The 21,836-nt window shown below is 46.8% G+C and overlaps 1 protein-coding gene across 1 annotated transcript in view; it reads left to right on the top strand.

Moving 5' to 3' along the window:
- ERCC3 (ERCC excision repair 3, TFIIH core complex helicase subunit) overlaps positions 1-21,836 on the top strand; it is a 53,363-nt gene that overhangs the window by 13,731 nt on the left and 17,796 nt on the right. The window contains exons 7-11 of the mRNA XM_068246074.1: positions 384-588; positions 3,103-3,417; positions 6,390-6,574; positions 12,747-12,949; positions 20,244-20,340. Of these exons, the coding sequence (XP_068102175.1) occupies positions 384-588; positions 3,103-3,417; positions 6,390-6,574; positions 12,747-12,949; positions 20,244-20,340 (1,005 nt within the window). The remainder of the gene's footprint in view (positions 1-383; positions 589-3,102; positions 3,418-6,389; positions 6,575-12,746; positions 12,950-20,243; positions 20,341-21,836) is intronic.

Genomic DNA, 21,836 nt, shown 5'->3' with positions numbered 1-21,836 from the left:
AACTTTAGATAAGATGTATAGATAAGTTACTTGTTTATAGTTAGTTTTTCATCTCGGATCCACTTTAAAAGGAAATAAATATGGCAGCCTCCCTATCCCTCTCATTTAAGTTGTCCTTTCAGTTTTACCGTTGGAGCACTCTTCAGGTGTGCTCTCTGAGGCTCTGCCAGTGTTCTACTGCAGGAAATAAGTGGCATTATTGATGGCTGCTGCTGAGATGTAATTAGAGTTAGCCGCACACCTACAGTCTCTCTGCCCTGTATGAGCCACTACGGTGATCCAAGGGAGGCTGCATGGGAGAAAAATGATGTGAAGATTGTTCTGTTCTGCCCAGTGCAAAGTTCAGAAACGCACAGATGAGACTTCGGATTTCTTTTCCCTAGGAGAACATTGAGGAGCTGCAGAAGCAGTGCATCCACCTGGAGTATCCTCTACTGGCTGAGTATGACTTCAGGAACGACACCATGAACCCCGACATTAACATCGACCTGAAGCCCACCGCCGTCCTCCGGCCGTACCAGGAGAAGAGCCTGCGCAAGATGTTTGGCAACGGCCGCGCTCGCTCCGGGGTCATTGTTCTGCCCTGCGGTGAGGATACACATATGTGGGGGACAGCATTCACTAGGTTCTTATTAGCAGATCTGGTTGTGTTTTGTTTCCCCTTCCCTCGGGAAGAAAGAGAGAAAGGGGGAAAAAATAAAGTAGAGCTGCAATTTTGCACAGGACAAAAGGAAAACCGAGAAATGCACCCTGTTTGTATTTAGAGGCTTTAGGACCTGAACTCGTACTCAGTCTCAGATGAGGGGGAATTAGACAGGCTAAACTCTCTACACATACAGGGTGCATTTATTTGTTTTCCTTCTGCTCTGTCTGATTTTACAATGGGCCAACACTGACTAAATGTTATGTTAAAAAACATTTTTTATAAAGATTACCTCCGGAGGAGGAGGAAGCCTTTGTATCCTATTGAGGATTCCACTATCCTCCTCCGCCTCCTGGATCCAGCGCCGGCCCCCCTTTCCGTAACCACAGCCGACAAGGACGATGGCTCTGGCAAAGGCGCAGTAGTGGATTTCCAATTTGGCTCAGGTGGAAATAGCTGAGCACAACTGGGTCTGCTCTAGTTTGCAGACGCGAGTCACCTGCGCAGTAGAGCAGACCAGATCGGGCTCAGCTATTTCTGCCAGAGTCCACAGAAAGCCGCTACTGAGCCTATGCTGGATTGTGGCAGGTATAGGTTTACCTTTCTGTTTTGTGGGAGCTGCCAGCGCTGGATCCCAGAGGCTTAAAGAGAGTCTGAAGCGAGAATAAATCTCGCTTCAGACCTCATAGATAGCAGGGGCATGTGTGTCCCTGCTAAACCGCCGCTATCCCGTGGCTTAACGGGGATCCCTGATCCCCCAAATCCCCTCTGTAATGCGGGGGAGCGCTTCCTGGTTGGGGCAGGGCTAACCGCCGCAGCCCTGCCCCACGCGCGTCTGTCAGCGCGTATCTCCGCCACTCTCAGTCTTCCTTCACTGAGAGGGGCGGGGGAGAGGCGGCGATGCGCCGCTGACAGACGCGACTGGAGGCAGGGCTGCAGCCGTTAGCCCTGCCTCCAGGAGCGACCAAGTCTGCGACCAAGTGTCACAGTGGGGGGTTTGGGGGTGAAGGGACCCCCGTTTAGCGGCGCTATTGCGGCGGTTTAGCAGGGGCACACGTGCCCCTGCTAACTATGAACTCTGAAGCGAGATTTATTCTCGCTTCAGAGTCTCTTTAAAGAGACTCTGTAACAAATTGTTTATCTTTATTTCTTCTATGCTATAAATTCCTATGCCTTTTCTAATGTGGTCTGGCTTACTGCAGCTTTTCCTAATTGCACAGTAGCTGTGTTATCTCTGTTATATGATCTAATCTTCTCTCTATAGTCGGCACAGTCAGGCTGAGGCAGTCAGACTGGAATGTGCAGGGCTGCTTGTGATTAGCTAGAAGCTGTACACACCCCCTGCAGGCTCTGTGTGACTAACACACTCTGCTTAGCTGAGCCTATTAGAAGCTGGTTAGTTTGTTTGTAAACACTGCCTAAAACTGGCAATTACAAGCCAGGTTTGCAGCAGAGAATGGCAGAAACAGCACAGAGGGGACCAGGAGCACATAATGAATAGAATGGTATGCTTTTTATTGTAAGAATTTCAGAGTACAGATTCTCTTTAAGGTGGCCACACACCATACAATTTTTTAAATATCTGTTCAATTTAACAATTGCAATCAATTTTTCTGACTGATTGTAACATTTCAAAAATATGGCCAATGTACCACACACGTATGTTCAATTTTTCCCCAATTATGATAAAAATGATTGGAAACTCTGAGAAAATTGCTAGGGTGTGTATATTAATAAATTTGACAATCTAACACACACCTTACAATCTTTAGAGAAATTGAAGAGAAATATCTGGCATTCCGGATAGATAAAAATCGAAAAAAAAACTGGAAATCCGATCAGAGTTTTCAGTCGAATGAAAAAAAAAAAGCTTTCGATTTTTTTTGTTTGTTTGTTTGTTTTTTTTTTTTTTTGTTTTTTTTTAGATCCGGTCGTTTTTATCGAATTGCTGTAAAATCGGATCATTTTATTGTATCGTGTGTGGCTACCTTTAGGTGCGTGGGGGAAGCCTCATTAGGATCCAGAGGCTTCCCTCTCCCGAGGTAAGTATTCCCCAGGGGTTGTTTATTAATTACAGATCCTCTTTAAAGGACAACTGAAGTGAGAGGGATATGGAGGCTGCCATATTTATATCCTTTTAAACAATACCAGTTGCCTGGCAGCCCTGCTTCTACATTTGGCTGCAGTGGTGGCTGAATTACACCAGAAATGAGCATGCAGATAATTTTATCAGATCTGATAGTAATGTCAAGCATCTGATCTGCTGCATGCTTGTTCAGGGGCTATGGCTGATTGTGTTAGAGGAGCCGCATTACAGCCAGGCAACTGGTATTGCTTAAAAGGATATAAATCTATAGCATCCACATCCCTCTCACTACCGTTGTCCTTTAATTATGTTATTTTGACTAGAGTTCCTCTTTAATGCCCTGCGTTGATGGTTATCTCCATGCTTGTGACAGGTGCGGGGAAGTCTCTGGTCGGTGTCACGGCCGCCTGCACAGTCAGGAAGAGATGCCTGGTGTTGGGGAATTCGGCCGTTTCGGTAGAACAGTGGAAAGCGCAGTTCAAGATGTGGTCCACCATCGACGACAGCCAGATCTGCCGCTTCACGTCAGACGCCAAGGACAAGCCCATCGGCTGCTCCATCGCCATCAGCACCTACTCCATGCTGGGGCACACAACCAAGAGGTCCTGGGAAGCGGAGCGGGTGATGGAGTGGCTGAAGAGTCAGGAGTGGGGGCTGATGATACTGGATGAGGTGCACACTATCCCAGGTGGGTAACGCCAGGCCTGGCCTGTGTACTGACTGTATAATGCCTCCATAGTGTATACTGAAAATACTCCAATGGGGATGATTCCTAAAGCATTACCGCATTCGGTAATGCAGAAAACAGCTGACTTCACCGAACACTTAGGAAAATGTCAATTCATAAAGGCTGTTACCGCATGAAAAGCTGAAATTCCCGAGCAGTGAGGTAAATTACCAACTTGTGCGGTAATTACCTCAACACATGTCAGTAAATGTCAATTCATACAAATTAGAACAGGCGATAATGGCACAGAAGAATACCGCCTGCTTTGAAGTGGTGCTAAGAGAGCAAAGTCTGTCTGGGACTGTGTGACAAGTAGAAGCAGTGAGATCTCTCCCAGGCAGCAGCAGCAGAGCGCTAGGAACAAACAAGCGTTCCCCTGAATACCTTAGGCTGTGTTTTAAAGGGGAACTGAAGAGAGAGGTATATGAAGGCTGCCATGTTTGTTTCCTTTTAAGCAATACCCGTTGCCTGGCAGCCCTGCTGATCCTCTGCCTCTAATACTATTAGCCATAGCCCCTGAACAAGCATGCAGCAGATCATGTGTTTCAGACCTGACAAGAGTAGCTGCATGCTTGTTTCTGGTGTTATTCAGATACTACTGCAGAGAAATAGACCAGCAGGGCTGCCAGGCAACTGGTATTGATTAAAAGGAAATAAATATGGCAGCCTCCGTATACCTCTTACTTCAGTTCCCCTTTAACCTCTTGGGTTCCTGTTTTTAAGCTGGAGGTGAACACCACAAAGCATGGCATGTGTAAAGTTTCTTCTAAGCTGTGGCAATTAAATAGATTAAGAAAGACTAATAGACAAATACAGAGCAGATTCAGGGCAAGCAGAGGCAGTATAACAAAACATGCACATGTAAAGGGAAGTTGGGGATGCCTCTTTTATTGCAATGCTGTCTCTGCACGGAGAAGAGCAGCTACTCTTCTGATGTTACCGCCAGTTTAGTTTGGGAAATCCCCGCACTTCTATCGCTGCTGTGATATTTTTTATGAATTTGCACACACAAGTCTAAAATACCAAATGCGGTGTTTTCCCAACCAGATTTTTTTTTTTTTTTTACTGCACATCCTTTTATGAATTGATCTCATTGTGTATCTACTGTAGAATGCTCCAGGCCTGGAAACCTTCAAGCCGGTTTCACACTCCTGACCTGCGACTGATCACACCTCCAAAAAAAAGCCTTTGGAGATGACTGCAGCAGTGTGCGGTAATCTCCATTCTGTCTGCGGGCCAAACGGGAAGTGAGGCTCCCAACCGCTATCTTCCTGTGGCTGATAAGATCTGCGCTGAAGTGTATTAAAGAAAACCCGCTTCTGGGCATGTGCGTGGCGCAGTGCTTTTCAGCGCAGCTAGATTTGGGCGCAGCCAGCGCCATCATAGACCGTAATAGGAATTACAGCTATAGCGGCGCTCAGTTGCGTCAGCACCGTCAGAAGATGGAGCCGAAGTTGCTTTTAAAACACAATAAATCGGCCTCCAGCAATTGCTGGAAGACGAATTCTTTCATTCCCCACCATCCATGGCAGCCTGGAGGGGGAATAGTAATTAACAAGGCGGCAGCAGCAGCTGGATCAGCCATATACCGGCTGTGTCCTGCGCCCAAGTCTCCCGGCAGCAATTTCAAATGTATGCCATGTGCGCTGATTGCCTGGCAGCCCTGCTGGTCCTCTGCCTCTATTACTTATAGCCATAGCCCCTGAACAAGCATGCAGCAGATCAGACATTTCTGACTGAAGTGTGACTGGATTAGCTGCATGCTTGTTTCAGGTGTGTGATTTAGACACTACTGCTGCCAAGCAACTGGTATTGTTTAACAGGAAATGAATATGGCAGTCTCCATATCACTCTCACTTCAGTTGTCCTTTAAAGGAAACCAGAGATGATTCATTATAAAAGATTTATACATGCCTGGGGCTTTCTCCAGCCCCCTCCGCGCGGATCGCTCCCACACAGTCTTGCCTTTTCAGTGTCCCAGTAGAAGCCCCTTAAAGGGAACCAGAGGCGAAGGGTAGTTGAAAAATTTAAAAAGTTTATACATACCTGGGGCTTCCTCCAGCCCCATCAGCCTGGATTGCTCCCACGCCGCCGTCCTCCGCTGCCTCTATCGCCGCTACCGGGTCCTGTCACTTCCGCCGGACGCGACCAGTTGTACGCATGCACAGGGGCTCCCTCCGGCTCTGTACGCATGCGGCTGCGTAGTGCGGAGGGAGCACACTGCGCTTGCGTCGACTGGCCGAAATTTCAGGACCCGGTACCGGCTGACAGAGGCAGCGGAGGACGGCGGCGTGGGAGCGATCCAGGCTGATGGGGCTGGAGGAAGCCCCAGGTATGTATAAATTTAGTATAATGTTTGTCTCTGGGTCTCTTAAGTTTAGCCAGTCAGGGCATACTGCACATGCGCAGCCAGGCCACATGAATGTGCCCTGCAGTGCTCCTGTGGCCGGGAGCGCTCTGCAACTGAGCAGTGCTACTGTGCAGGCGCAGAATGTTCCCAGCTGTGGGAGGGAGATTTGGGGCGCGCACAGCTGCACTGAGCATGCACCGACTGGCCCTGCCTTGGCAAACTTACGGGCCTTCTACCGGGACACCGAGAAGGCAAGATGGCATGTGAGCGATTCATGCGGAGGGGGTTGGAGGAAGCCCCAGGTATGTATAAATCTTTTATAATGAATCATCTCTGATACATTTTAAGTCAGAGCACCTGATCTGCATGCTTGTTCAGGGTCTATGACTAAAAGTAATTAGAGGCAGAGAATCCTCAGGACAGCCAGGCAATCTGTATTGTTTACAGGGAGCTGCATATGGCAGCCTCCATGGTGTCTTTTTTTAAATGCATATAGAAAGTGCTTGAATCCCTTCTTCTTTAACCCCTGACCACCACCACCAATTTCCGTAAGTCACTTTGTAAACGTGTCATCCTCTTCCAGCTAAGATGTTCCGCCGCGTCCTGACCATCGTCCAGGCCCACTGCAAGCTCGGCCTCACCGCCACGCTGGTGCGAGAAGATGACAAAATCGTGGACTTGAATTTCCTGATCGGTCCTAAGCTGTATGAAGCCAACTGGATGGAGCTGCAAAACAACGGCTACATTGCTAAAGTGCAGTGCGCCGAGGTGAGCCGCGGTCTGTGCGTGCGCAAGCGCAAAATAGCTACATCGCTAAAGTGCAGTGCGCCGAGGTGAGCTGCGGCCTGTGCAAGCGCAAAATGGCTACATCGCTACATCGCTAAAGTGCAGTGAGCCATGGTCTGTGCGTGCGCAAAATGGCTACATCGCTAAAGTGCAGTGCGCCGAGGTGAGCCACGGTCTGTGCAAGCGCAAAATGGCTACATCGCTAAAGTGCAGTGAGCCATGGTCTGTGCGTGCGCAAAATGGCTACATCGCTAAAGTGCAGTGCGCCGAGGTGAGCTGCGGTCTGTGCGTGCACAAGCGCAAAATGGTTACATCGCTAAAGTGGTGCGCCGAGGTGAGCCACGGTCTGTGCGTGCGCAAAATGGCTACATCGCTAAAGTGCAGTGCGCCAAGGTGAGCCACGGTCTGTGCAAGCACAAAATGGCTACATCGCTAAAGTGCAGTGCGCCACGGTCTGTGCGTGCGCAAAATGGCTACATAGCTAAAGTGCAGTGAGCCACGGTCTGTGCGTGCGCAAAATGGCTACATCGCTAAAGTGCAGTGAGCCACGGTCTGTGCGTGCGCAAAATGGCTACATCGCTAAAGTGCAGTGCACCAAGGTGAGCCGCGGTCTGTGCGTGCGCAAATGCTTCCCTTTACTCAGAGCAGGATCATCCACCAGGCAACCTAGGCAGGTGCTTTAGGCCTAGTGGGTGTCAAGGGGCCCACCTGACATCTTCTTTGACCTCTCTCTCCACTTCAGCTTCACAAAAGGGCCCCAATGTACTACCCTGCCTAAGGCTTCATGATGTCTTAAAGGACAACTGAAGCGAGAGGGATATGGAGGCTGCCATATTTATTTTTAACAATACCAGTTGCCTGGCTATCCTGCTGATCCTCTGCCTCTAATGCTTTTAGCCATAGCCCTGAACAAGCATGCAGCAGATCAGGTGTTTCTGACATTGTCAGATCTAACAAGTTTAGCCACATGCTTGTTTCTGGTTTTATTCTCACACTACTGCAGCCAAATAGATCAGCAGGGCTGGCAGGCAACTGGTACTTGATGCTCCAGGGCCGTAAATATTCGTCTATGCAAGTAAATGAGAAATGAATGGGCAGAGAAAATTGCTCTGGTCCTCAAGTGGTTAAAAGGAAATAAACATGGCGGCTTCCATGTTCTTCTCACTTCAGTTGTCCTTTAATTCTTCTCTGCCTGTACTCCGCCGCCGCCAGCAGGGGTGCACACCACTGTGATCAGAGGTGGTAAAGCGGCGGCCTTCAACGGGGGATGGACGGTGAGCTGGAGAATTATTATTATTATTTATTATTATTATTAATAATTTATATAGTGCTGACATCTTCCTCAGCGCCGTACAGAGTATATTGTCTTGTCACTTAACTGTCCCTCGAAGGAGCTCACAATCTAGACCAGGCGTGGGCAAACTTGACCCTCCAGCTGTTAAGGAACTACAAGTCCCACAATGCATTGCAGGAGCCTGACAGTTTGCCCATGCCTGATCTAGTCCCTGCCATAGTCCTATGTCTATGTATGTATTGTGTAGAGTATGTATTGTAGGCTAGGGCCAATTTAGGGGAGGAAGCCAATTAACTTATCTGTATGTTTTTGGGGTGTGGAAGGAAACCAGAGTACCCAGAGGAAACCCACGCAGACACAGGGAGAACATTCAAACTCCTTGCAGATGTAGACCTGGCTGGGATTTGAACCGGCACCCAGTGCTGCAAGGTGACAGCGCTAACCACTACGCCACCATGCTGCCCAGAAGGTTCAGGAGGCTCCTAGCTCAGGCTGAGTTTGGCTGAGGTCACGCCATGGCCGTTTTGAGAGATAAAACCAGTTATGGGATTTTGTTGTTTTTAAAATAAAACATAATAAAATATGTTTTGTTTAGCAGGAGGAAGGAAAACTGTCAGAATATCTGGTATACTCCTACTCAAGGGTTTTGTTATTCTGCTGTTGCACCACTAGAGGGAGAAGTGTGTCTGTGTTTGCGGCAGGTGGAGCAGCCTGTGTGTGTAATGTAATATTATTATTGCTGTAACTCGATAGAATAGTAAGCTTAGGCCAGCTTTGTCTTCCATTACAAGCTGTGGGACTGTAATATTTATACAACAACCACCCTGTTCTCCTCTCCACTATGGGCCAACGAGCTGTGAAGCGTGAAAAGCAAAATATTTAAAATGTAGGGAGAGTTTCCAAGAGGTTGCCCACATTTGCTTCCCACCATTCCCACTGCCGGCGCAAGCTGCACAGAGCACAGTTTCATATAAATTGACAAGACACAGAACATTTATATCGTGCTTTTCTCCTGGCGGACTCAAAGTGCCAGAGCTGCAGCCACTAGGACGTGCTCTATAGGCAGTAGCAGTGTTAGGGAGTCTTGCCCAGGGTCTCCTTACTGAATGGGTGCTGGCTTACTAAATAGGAAGAGCAGAGATTTGAACCCAGGTCTCCTGTGTCAGAGGCTGAGCCCTTAAAGAGGACCCAAACCAAACATTTTTTTTATTATAATTTAGAAAATAGATTTTATTTCTGAAATCTTGTATTTTTAATTTGGGTCCACTTTAAAGGACTTACGAGGCGAAAAAGTCACAAAAAGTTAAATACCTGCATGTCATATCAATGCACGGAGGGCGCCGTCTGTAGCGTGGATCGGGGGGGGGGGGGGGGGCCCTAGAGCTGCGTAGCCGCACTTGCGCATATGCGGACTGCGCAGCTGCGGCCAGCTCCGACGGCCATCTTAGTGGAGGCAGGAAAGCCCAACCCGGGCCGGGAGGTCGGGACCGGCCCGGGGGGCACATTGAGCTGCGGGGACCCGGCGGAACGGCACGGAGGGCGCCCTCCGTGCATTGATATGACATGCAGGTATTTAACGTTTTGTGACTTTTAATGAGACACTGAAGCAAAAAAAAAAAAAAACTGACTTGTGTGAGAGACTGACAGGGACAGGAATCCGATTACAGGCAAGTAGCCTGTGTGATGTGGGACTGCAATACAGATAAGTTCTCTGCTCCATCTCAGGCTATTCTCAATTTCTCCATTCCTCTCTCTGGGCTAGTGCAACGCCAAAATGACAATAGCAATCGCTAGCAATTTGTGAGTGTGATTTTGTGAAGTGATTTTCAGAGCGATTTTTGAATGAATTGCTCAAAAACATGCTACATGCAGTATACCTGCGATTTTGAAAAAATCACAACGCTGCTGTGGGAACACCCACATAGGGTAACATTAGTCAAGCGCTTTTCAAATCACTGTTGATTTGAAAAACGCTCAGAAGCACTCTTGGTGTGCACCAGCCTCCTTCATTCACCTTTGTTTCCCTCTTCCCCTAGAGCTGGCTGTGTGTTCTTGTCATACAGGAATGCTAAATAAAAGTGCAATCCTGGTGAGGCAAAATATTATTATTTAGTATTTATATAGCGCCGCCATCTTCCGCAGTTGCATATATCCCTGCATCATATGGGTATCGCTTGCGCTATGTGACACTTTGTAGCATATTCCACTGAATTGTCCAAACTAAGTCGATCTCCTGTTCCTCTCTTGGGGAGTTGTTCCAGCGCTGTACCCCGTTCACATTTGCTGCTACCAGAAGCCCTCAGAAACACTCGTGTCCTTGAGTACTTCCAAAGATAGGCAGCTCCGTAATACGCCAGCGCACTTTTGTGCATGGGCAGTATGGAGCCACCTCGGAAGCACTCGGGGACATACGTGCTTCTGGACCTTTCAGGAACCCCCCCCCCCCCCCTTAAAAATCCTGCGTTTGCCCCTGATCAGGGATTTATAGCTGGTGAGGGGGGGGGGGGGAATACCCCAGTCAGTCAGTCAGTCAGTCAGTCATAGTGGCTGTTCTGGGGCCCAGGAGCAGCAGGGGGCCCTGGTCCTGCTTAAAGGGAAGGTTCAGGGACTGTTGAAGAAAAATAAAAATCCGCATCCACTTACCTGGGGCTTCCTCCAGCCCATGGCAGGCAGGAGGTGCCCTTGGCGCCGCTCCGCAGGCTTCCGGTGGCCGACCCGACCTGGCCAGGCCGGCGGCCAGGTCGGGCTTCTTCTGCGTTCCAAAATGCGCCTCACGGCAGCGTGCTGACGTCATCGGACGTCCTCCGGGCTGTACTGCGCAGGCTCAGTAGTTCTGAGCCTGCGCAGTAAAGCCCGGAGGACGTCCGATGACGTCAGCGCGCCGCCGTGAGGCGCATTTTGGAACGCAGAAGAAGCCTGACCTGGCCGCCGACGTTGGGGGTCCCCTGGGAGTTATGTAGAAACGCCCGCTGCACGCATTGCTCTGTATAGAACTTCCGGAGGCTACCCCGAGCAGAGGTCATGATTACCGCTCTGAGCTGCGGTTTTCCGCCCTAACCCTAGCTCGGGGTTACCACCAATGAGGTTAACCTCCCTGGCATTGATTATTTCCAGATTTGGGTTCTAAAAGCTGTGCAATTTTTTTCACAAGCTTTTAGACCTTAAAGAGGAACTTCAGCCTAAGCAAACATACTGTCATTAAGTTACATTAGTTATGTTAATTAAAATAGGTAATATAATCTCTTACCCCACCCTGTTTTAAAAGAACAGGCAAATGTTTGATTTCATGAGGGCAGCCATCTTTTTGGTTGAAAGGAGGTGACAGGGAGCATGAGACACAGTTCCAACTGTCCTGTGTGCTGATCACCCCTCCCAGTTGCTAGGCAACATGAATAACCTAGGAAATCCCATCATGCTTTGCACAGCATCGGGGGGAAAAAAGCCTAGGCAGTTTTCTTTGATGGGTGGAGCTTAGCTAAAAATGCAGCTAAAAATGATTTAAACACACTACAGAGAGATCTGTCGGCTGCCCATACATAGCAGGCCAATTCGCGACCGATTTTAGCATGAAATCTCTTGGGAATCGGCCTTGTGACGCCGCATCTGCCACCTTGCTGCAATACCCAACGATGCTCTCGTCCCCAATGTGAAATGTTCCCCCACCCCCGATGCCCGCAGCAGTATACTTTACCTACCAGTGCGTCGGGGGGACATTTTACATTGCAGGGCAGCGCCGGGGGATTTTGTTGCTCGTTCCGATAATGCTTGTTGTTACCGCAGCGCACCCGATCAACCACAACGGCCTGATTTCTTGCAGCATGTCCGATGGATACATGTAACCAAAATTTGTTGCATCGTCAACCGGACATGATCTTGGTGAACCGATTTTCATCCGATTTGATAATAGCCGCCAAGCTGAGAGATGCGTGGCCACCTCAGAGTGTGAAATGCAGGTAATGTCATCAGAAAGCAAGATGGCCGCCCCCATGACACAGAGAAATATACATTCTGCAGGTTAGTTGGCAATAGAGATGTCGGCGAACCCCTCACCATGTACTACTTCCGGGTCGCTATGTCATGAGTGACGTCACGCTCATGCACAGAGTGGCTGGCAGCAGGCGCACGATCAAAGATGCGCACCGCTGGCCCAGTGCAGCTGTACTACCACGGATCATAGCGACCCGGAAGCAGTAGCGGCCCATAGGGGTTCGCCTACATCCCTAGTTAGCTGCTATGCCGAGGCAGCCAGTTGACACAGCTGAGGGATCAAATTACAACTTGTGATTAGACAAAGATGCGTGATAATTAGACAGGCTAAACTCTCTAAATACATACAGGGTACATTTCTCTGTTTTCCTTCTTTACAAGCAAGAGTGCAAGAGTTCAGGTCCACTTTAAAAAATTCTGGTCGGAGTTGTTCTTTAGTTGACAGTATTTCTAAAGTTCTTTTCATTCTAACTTTTCCTTTCACTTGTTTTTTTACGCTTTTCACTTCCTTTTTTTTAATCCCTTTATGTGACTTAATTCAGAATCTCCAATGTCCTTGTTTGTTTTGGTCCTGGGAGTCTATTCTGTGCCTCCGAAAACTTTGTAATCACATCCCCACTTAGTGTTCCAAATTAAGTGCCCAAAGGCCACCGGGGACCGAGATTAAGACATTTATATTCCCAGCCATCCAGGGAGGCTGTTGCCGTGGTAAAACGTTATTGTTCCCCAGACTTGTATTACATCATCAATGTCGGCGATTGCCCGATTCTATTCAGCCTGCATCCTCTTGTGGACAAATAGAGCTGTGTGCGTAAAATGTCTTCCCAGCATCCGTAACCGTCACCCTCCCTTTCTCTTGTCTCCCCCCGGCAGGTCTGGTGCCCAATGTCTCCAGAGTTCTACAGAGAATATGTGGCTATCAAGACAAAGAAGCGAATCCTCTTGTACACCATGAACCCAAACAAATTCCGAGCTTGCCAGTTCCTGATTAAGTTCCACGAGAGACGGAACGACAAAATAATCGTGTTTGCCGACAATGTTTTCGCGCTGAAGGAGTATGCCATCAGGCTAAATAAGTAAGTGGGGCCCGCATCTCAACAGGTTCTAATTTTAACCACTTCAATGACGACTTATTGTTGGACTGGCTCAAGAAGGGGGGTCCTTGAGGGTTTTTTTTGGGTGGTGGAGGACTAAAAAACCCATTTTTGTTTTCTGAGGTTTTACATTCTGTCATTGATTTAAAGTGACACTGAAACGAAAAAAAAAAAATGTATATATTGTATGTGTAGTACGTATAATGAATAGAATATTAGTAGCAAATAAGTCTCATATTTTAATTTTCAGTTACCGTATATACTGCATATAAGCCGACCCGCGTATAAGCCAAGGTACCAGGAAAAAGTTGACTCGTGTATAAGCCCCCTCCCCAGTATAGCCCCCCTCCACAGATGCCAGATGTGCCCCCAGTACAAGTCAGCTCCCCTTCCCATAGCCAGATGTGTCCCAAGGATGATACAGCTGTGCCTCAAGACGTCACACAGGAATAATTCCCAATGATTGCACCGCTGAAGGGTTGCTGGCATGCTCTGCGCCACATGCCGGGGGACACGGGTAGTCTTGAGCAGCGCATTCTGCATATCATGTTGCAGGATCACTAGTGCAAGAGCCTTACTCCCCTCTGCCAATAAATAAGCCTGCTCCACCATCTGTTCTGCTCCACTGACTCACATATAAGCCAAAGGGGTTACTGTTCAGCTTTTTTTTTTTTCCTGAAAAATTAGGCTTAAATGCGAGTATATACAGTGTTTAGTTTTTTTGTATAACATTGCATCATTCTCTAATATTTGCAGTTTACAAACCACACTCTGCATTTTAAATTATGAAACAGAGAAGAGCCAATGACTCTTTGAACTTCACTGCAGTAAAATCTTATCTGACGTTGTCTTTCAAGAGGAACTGTCATGAAAATCTTAAAATTGAAAACACATACAAGTAAGAAGTACATTTCTCCGAGTAAAATGAGCCATAAATGAACTTTATCCTCTGTTGCTGTCACTTACAGTAAGTAGTAGAAATCTGACATTACCGACAGATTTTGGACTAGCCCATCTTCTCATAGTGGGTTCTAATGGTTTTCTTTATTTTTAAAAGCACTTGGTGAATGGCAGTTGCTCCATCCAACTGCCAAAATAGTGTGCAGCGGGCAGGGAGGCTGGCCAGCATCTTTGTATCAATCATTTTCAGGGAATGTCTTTATAAAGAATAAAGGCCATGCTGAGAATCCCCCATGGAGAGATGGGCTAGTCCAAAACCAGTCGGTAATGTCAGATTTCTACTACCTACTGTAAGTGACAGCAACATAGGAGAAAAGTAATTTATGGCTCATTTTACTCAGGGAGAATTGTACTACTTATTTTTTTAAGACTTTCACAACAGTTCCTCTTTCACTGTTTCTTTGATGTATAAGTGCTTCAGAAAATAGCTCTCTGGCTAAATTAGTTGGCGGGCTTAGAGAAGCTCTTTTCCATAGATAAGTTTCTTAACTCTCCCTGTACTGGAAGCAATAAGAGACTCAAATGCTCTATTTCTTAGCTGTACTGCACATACAATTCAGTATATCATAAGTTTTTTATTTTCACTTCCAATTACCGTTAACGGGGCTTTGTAACCAGTGGGAGGGTTGTAATTTTATTTTGTTTTTTGTTTTTTTTCTTTTGCTAAATTAATAGCTGCAGGTAGAAGCCTATTTCTAAAGCTACTACGTTTAAAAAAAAGTTAAAGATTGAAGTGTAACTGTCGGGCATAAAATAAAACAATTATATATTTTTATCTGGTAAACAAGTAATGAGGATGCTTATCAGGCAATCCAAACGTCTAAAATCACCATTACTTTTCTTGTTTATAAATGATCATTCCCCAGTTTACCTCACTCTTATTTGGTACGTTGCGCACAAAGGAAGTTGCAGTGCATGCTGGGTTGTCCTTTTTTTTTATTTTTATTTTGCTTCTGTGCATTAGTTAAGTCTGAGGGGAAATAAAGAAGCAAAAAAAGACAACCCAGCATGCCCTGCAACTTCCTTTGTGCGGCAACGTACCACATAAGAGTCGGGTAAACTGGGGAATGATCATTTATAAACAAGAAAAGTAAAAGAGATTTTAACTTTTGGATGTCCTGGTTAGCATCCTTATTACTTGTTTGCCAGACAAAAATAAAGAATTGATTTTTGATTTTATGCCCGACAGTTACACTTTAAACATAAAACATAGACTCTAATGACATTCTACTCAAAATTGAAGAGGCACGGAAATGACTTATAGTAGTAGAGTGCAGTAACTTATTCAGGATACCCACTTTTTATGGTAATCTTTCTGGTTTCAGCATCAAACGCTTTCCAATAGCTATGTATTGCTGGATATTGGTATGTAGCTCCGCCCTCCCAGTGATGTCACAGCCTAGGCCCGGAGTGTGAAACTTAAATACAAAGTGGGCCGAAATTAAACCCCAAGTCGTGGGGCCAACTTCAATGTTTAGTAGCCACCTCTCTTTAGAAGCCACCTCTCTTCTTGGTGTCTAATGGCCCCCTCCCTCTTGTATACAGTTCCCTGGTGTCTAGTACTTTACCACCTTACTCCCCCTTATGACTTCCCTGGTGATCTAGGGCATCCCCACCAATATAGCTTCCCTGGTGGTCTAGAGTGGGCCAAACATGATGCATTGTGGGGAAACCACCTGAGGGCCAAATTTGATGGCTCTGACATGTATGGCCTGGACCAGTGGTTCCCAAACTTTTGGAAGTCGTGACACATCACGCCAACCGCTCAGATCTCCTACGTGTTTTAGCCAGTATAGGTAGTTAGTTAGCCAAGTACAGGTGCCCCCAGTAAAGGAAGTCAGGTGTAGGTACCCTCAATCTAGGTAGCCAAGCAAAGGTGCCCCTAGTATAGAAAGTAAAGTTTTGGTGCCCTCACTATAGGTATGTAGGTACACGCAGTATAGGTATTTAGGGTTCCATTCGTATAGGTAGCCTACTCTCCAGTTTGGGAAGTCAGGTGTCAGCTCCCAACCCACCCCCCGCGTGACTCCGCTCCCCCGCATGTCTGCGCCATGCCTTTCTAATATACCGGCCTCCGCAATCCCCCTGTAATATTCTGGCCCCCCCTCGTTTGCCTGCAGCGGCTTACCCGATCCGTGCCACTGCGAGGGCTGCAGACACCCGGCTACTCCGTACACGCTTCTTCGATCTTTCAATCCGATTTAAACAATATTGGCTAATTGGAATGATCGATTGATTCCATTAACGAAACACTTTAAAAAGTTTTTGCCTTTCCGATTCAATCATAAAATCCAACTTTTGGATCGATTTATTTTCCTCCCCTTTTCCAATTGACCAATGAATCATTACTCATGGATTTGTACCACAAACGTCGCAGTCTTCTATACAGTTCAGTCATAAAAATTGCGTCGAAAGATTTAATTGGAAGGAAAAATTGTACCGTTAACGGGCACATTCAAACTTAACGATTTAAAAACCGGTTTAAAACTGTAAAAAAGGTAGCGGTGGACTTAGTAGACTCAAAACAGTAAATTTTAAGTTGAATATTTTTTAATTGTAAACTCCAAAAATGCAACGTGTTTTGCAGGCATAGAACAGCTTCGTCAGGCTATAACCGGAGTAACAAGCTGGCAGTGTGAACAGTTACTCCTGTTATAGCCTGATGAAGCGGGAATGTGCCCGTGAAATGCGTTGCATTTTTGAAGTTCACGATTTATAGAATTTTCTACTGCAAATGTACGATTTGATTCTACTTGGGGAGGCTTGTACACCACTAAAATTAATCAGATATTTTGAGACCACCCTTGGTGGAGGGGTGTACCCCTTTTCGGTTTTCCTATGTACAGCGAGCAAATTTTTTTTTTTTTTTCTTAAATACCCGAGTGGGGTCGTGTCCAATCTCCCCACATACTATTACAGTGGTAACTTGCCTTTGTGAGTGCCCCTCTTTCTTGTAGTAAGTTAGCATAGGATAATATTTCTCTTACTCAATTATTAAGGGCTTGATTGTTTTCCTTTTGTGTTTAAGTGCTGTCTTTATGTAGTTCTGCTCGTCCGGTTGCCAGCATTGGCTTGAAGAGGCCGTCCATCAGTTCAGCCCCCCTCTCCACCCCTCAGAGCTGCTCGGGAAGATCCACCCCTCGGTGCTGCTCGGGAAGCTCCCCGCCTGTGATTTATCTCTGAGTAATTCTGCAGAAATGAAATCGCAGAGTATTAATCTCCTTGTGAAACTTCCAGTCATCTTTTTACAGTTCTTTGTCCCGGAGTTCTGGGAATGTTCCAGCCAGGACGGAACCCGGCGGGAGAGCAGCGCTTTAATCTCGCCTCAATCGTCCTGAGAGGAGATTAGAGATGACTCTGGAGGAATGCGATTCGCTGTGATCGCTGTTCCGCGTCAGCGGGCAGAGACAGGGCTGGCGACAACTCTATGAAAATGCCAGGTTTTACATCCTCCTGAGGTGCACAGTGGTTCCTGCGCTGCCGTTCTAACACCGACCCGCGGGCAGACTAATAATCGCCTGTCACAGCAGCTGTTTATCAAAACAATGGGTAATACAGGTGACCGTACAGCTAGAAATTTTGCACCTGGCCAAAATCAATCATATACTGTATATCGATCGGACATGCTGAAAAATCCCAACCAGGTTATCTCGGAGCGCCGAGACTGGGCGTCACATAGCAGCAATGTAATGCTGCGCTGGGTGTGTAGCTGTAATTTTGAGCTCCGGTGGCTGCCAGACCTCCAATTACATCTCCCTCCGTGTTGCGACAACTGCGAGGGGGAATGGTATTTAACGCCACCGGGGAGTTTTGCACCAGAGGGGAGAGCCGCCATTCGAGTTGCCCAGCGCCAAACTGCCCGGCGCCGTAACAATATATACTCGAAAAATTTTGGTCAGAAGTGCTCAATTGGGTGCGTGGTAGTAACGGCGTACCATATATCTGAAATGTATCACCGGTGGCCAAATCATTACTGCCGGCAAGGAACATTGATGAGGAATGTTTGTATACTGAGAGTTCCAAAGCCAGTACAAAATATACCCGCTCTCCCAGAAAGAGGAGGGGGGAATTGTGTATAGGTAATCAGCCTAGGCTAAACAACACTGGGTGGGCGGGTCTACATACCACTATGTAGATGTAGGGGGGTATTTCTGATGTTGAAAACAGAAAAATGAAAGGAAAAGTGGGTATGCTGAATAATATACCACATTCCACTACATGTCACTACAGGGTCTCTTGAAAGGTGCCTATTAACAGTACAATTTTTAGTGAACATACATATATTGGATCAGTTTTTTCAGATTGTATTGTAAGAGCTGGTAGCCCCAATCGTTCCTGAACCATTCAATCGTCAATCGTGGATTTTCCCATACATATTATTGCAACTGGTTTAGATATCAGGGCAAGTTGGATTATTTAATGTTGCGGATCGATCAAATGTGATCTTTTCTTTCAATCTGAACGATCTTTTTGAAAATCTGATTGTTGCTAAAAATCGCACCGTTAATGGCAACTCGGCACCAATCTAGGAAAATATCCAAAATAAATGAAGGTTGTAAAGGGGGGGCAAGAGTGACCAACATTACTTTCCTTTGTGGGGGCTGTCCTTCCCCAGGTATAGGATCCTAAATCTTCTGCAGACCTACAGCTGCAGCGTTGTCATGCTTCCGGCAGTGTTGTGCACCCCTGACTGCCACAATGCATACTGGGAGATGTAGTCTTTCCGTGTGAGTATATCTCGCCGGTATTCACATTATAGGACTACATCTCCTGGCATGCATTGCTGCAGTTGGAGGGGCACCACCAGGATCTGCAAAGTGCTGCGGCAGCAAGTCTGCCTGCAGAAGGAGGAGGATCCCATATGGATGAGGGGTCTAAGGAGCAGCCCCCCCAAAGGTTAATAACACCCCCAACAACCCACTTTATTATGGACTTCCCTTATGTAGGGGAAGTTTTTATATATTGTCTTCCATAGGTGCATAGGTCCCAATTAACATCTTCTAATTGGGACCCTGTGGCCAGGAGCGTATCAGCAGCCCCCACGGGGCTAAGGAAGGGGGGGGGGGGAGATGCAGTGTGCGGAAACTTCATACAGTACATGTTCTCAGCAGAGCTACACTTCCTCCTCGCGCTTTTCTTCGGCCGCACTGTACAGGCTCCATGCGGCTTCCGACCCTGCATGTCATGTGACCCACTGTATGTCATGTGACATGCATCCAGAGCCTGGACAAGGTCCTCCAGCACCCAAGGCTGAGACACCAAAGTGCGCCCCTTCAGCCTTCCCACCCTAGCTGTCACACACTGATTGCTATTAGACTAAGCTCCAACCCCCCAGCACCTTCATCTCTGTTTCCCCATTTCTTATTTCTCTGCTTTAAACACAATAGGGGAATGAGCGAGTTGTGCGCCCCTCCTACACTGCGCCCTGAGGCTGGAACCTCTCTCGCCTCTGCCCTGCATGCATCAGCCACCACAACTAGATACAGCGTGGCTGAAGAGAGGAGTGATTAGGAGGTGTATTTCTGCTGAGGGACGTGCTGGGGGTTGCCTAGGGCAGGGTTCGCAGGGGCCTTGTTGGCTTAATGTTGCTTTTGTGGCCCGCCAAGTTCTTGGTAAACCCCTGCCTGTGGCATGTCACCCCTACCATAGGCAGCATGGTGGCATAGTGGGTAGAACTCTCACCTTGCAGTGCTGAACGGAGAGGATTATTCACTCCTGAACAAATACTTTTAATTTAAAAGAAGACTATCACGAAAAATCGTAAAATTGAGAATACATGTAAATGCATACAAAGAAGTACATTTCTTCCAGAGTAAAATGAGCCATAAATTACTTTTCTCCTATGTTGCTGTCACTTAAAGTGAGTATTAAAAATTATGACAAAACCGACATGTTTTGGACTAGCCCATCTCCTCATGGGGGATTCTCTGGGTTTTCTTTATTTTCAAAAGCACTTAGTGAATGGCAGTTGCTCTGTCCAACTGTCAAAAAAAGTGTGCAGCAAGGCGGCCCAGCATCTTTGTATAAATCTAATTTAAGGAGTGTCTTTATAAAGAGAAAAGGCTATGCCGAGATTTCACCCCCACCCCACCCATGAGGAGATGGACTGGCCCAAAACCTGTTGGTTCTGTCAGATTTCTACTACCTACTGTAAGTGACTGCAACATAGGAGAAAAGTAATGTATGACTCATTTTACTCTGGGAGAAACGTATTCCTTAATTGCATGTGTTCACATATATTTTACATTTTACAATTTTCTTGATAGGGGTCCTTTTCAGTCTGACAGTGTTGCTTTTTCACTTTGTATTTCTCCAGGCCTTATATCTACGGTCCGACTTCCCAAGGAGAGCGAATGCAGATCCTTCAAAACTTCAAGCATAACCCCAAAATCAACACCATCTTTATTTCAAAGGTAGGCTATGAATGTGGGTCCCCTATAATGGGTGTCCTGCAGGGCGGGGATAAATGACAGAAGACAACTTTTATAGAAACCCGGAACGGGGGGAGACGTTAGTCTCCTACAGCCATAGTCGCAGCACTGCTCACACGTGAAGGGTAGGGGTGGTCCATGAGATACAAATCAGTTTGAGTTAATGCAGGATTATGCAAAACTTGTATGCAAATTTATTCAGTTTGAACATAAACCAGTCAAATCCTGCTGAGGTAGATTTCGATTGGTCCTTTGATCCAGCGATTTGACTTCTAGGTTGATCTGCCCATACATTGCCTGATGTATGGCCACCTTGAAGAGGAGCTGTCAGCCATACTATATCAGAAAAAAACACATATGTAGATAAATACTTGCTCTACTTAAATTACACATGTATTGCACTGTCCACGTTTTGATTTTCGTACTTTTTGTACAGTAAAAAGAGAAAATCCTTCTTACCATTTCCCATTTTAACTGGCTATTTTGAAGCCAATCCTGATGTCATTTCCTCCCTTACTCTCCTCTGCCTGATTGTGTATGCATTGCCCGCCCTCCACTATAGAAAGTACATTACATTGTCTCAGCATGAGAAATATTGGCCAATCAGAGAGGAACAGAGGCGTGGGAGGGGAAAACAGGAGGGAAAGAGGCTTCAGCCAATCAGGCTGCATTAGTTAAAGGGGAACTGAAGAGAGAGGTATATGGAGGCTGCCATGTTTATTTCCTTTTAAGCAATACCAGTTGCCTGGCAACCCTGCTGATCCTCTGCCTCTAATACTATTAGCCATAGCCCCTGAACAAGCATGCAGCAGATCAGGTGTTTCAGATCTGACAAGACTAGCTGCATGCTTGTTTCTGGTGTTATTCAGATATTACTGCAGAGAAATAGACCAGCAGGGCTGCCAGGCAACTGGTATTGATTAAAAGAAAATAAATATGGCAGCCGTATACCTCTTACTTCAGTTCCCCTTTTAAGTCTGAGGGGAAGTAGAGAAGCAAAAAATGACAACCCAGCATGCCCTGCAACTTCCTTTGTGTGTACCAAATAAGATGCAGGTGAACACCGTGCAGTATACTTTACCTGTCCATGTCCGCCGCTGTCTCCAGGCTCCATCCGCATACACGGGTCCCACATGGTTGCCGACATATACATGGGTGGGTGTTTGATGTCACACTCGCGCCCACGTTAAGCTGGCAACCACGCGGAACATGTGTATGAAGCGGCAGACACGGACTGGTAAAGTTAACTGCACCGGGAGGAACATTTTACATTAGGGTGGACAGTGCCAGGGGGTACTGTTGTGTTCGCTGATTGTCCCGATATCGCACGCCATTACCGTCGGGCATGTCGGCCCAACATCTTGCAGCTTGTCCGATCCATACATGCTAACAGTTTCGGGCCAAACTTGGGCGCACCGTCAATCGGCATGCTTCTAGAGGCACAGATTTTCTTCAAATTCGATAATTATCTAATCGGA

The sequence above is a fragment of the Hyperolius riggenbachi genome, chromosome 7, assembly GCF_040937935.1.
Source record: "Hyperolius riggenbachi isolate aHypRig1 chromosome 7, aHypRig1.pri, whole genome shotgun sequence".
Classification (NCBI taxonomy): Eukaryota; Metazoa; Chordata; class Amphibia; order Anura; family Hyperoliidae; genus Hyperolius; species Hyperolius riggenbachi.
Note: the sequence above shows the minus strand (reverse complement) of the source record. Positions and strands in the feature narration are given on the sequence as shown.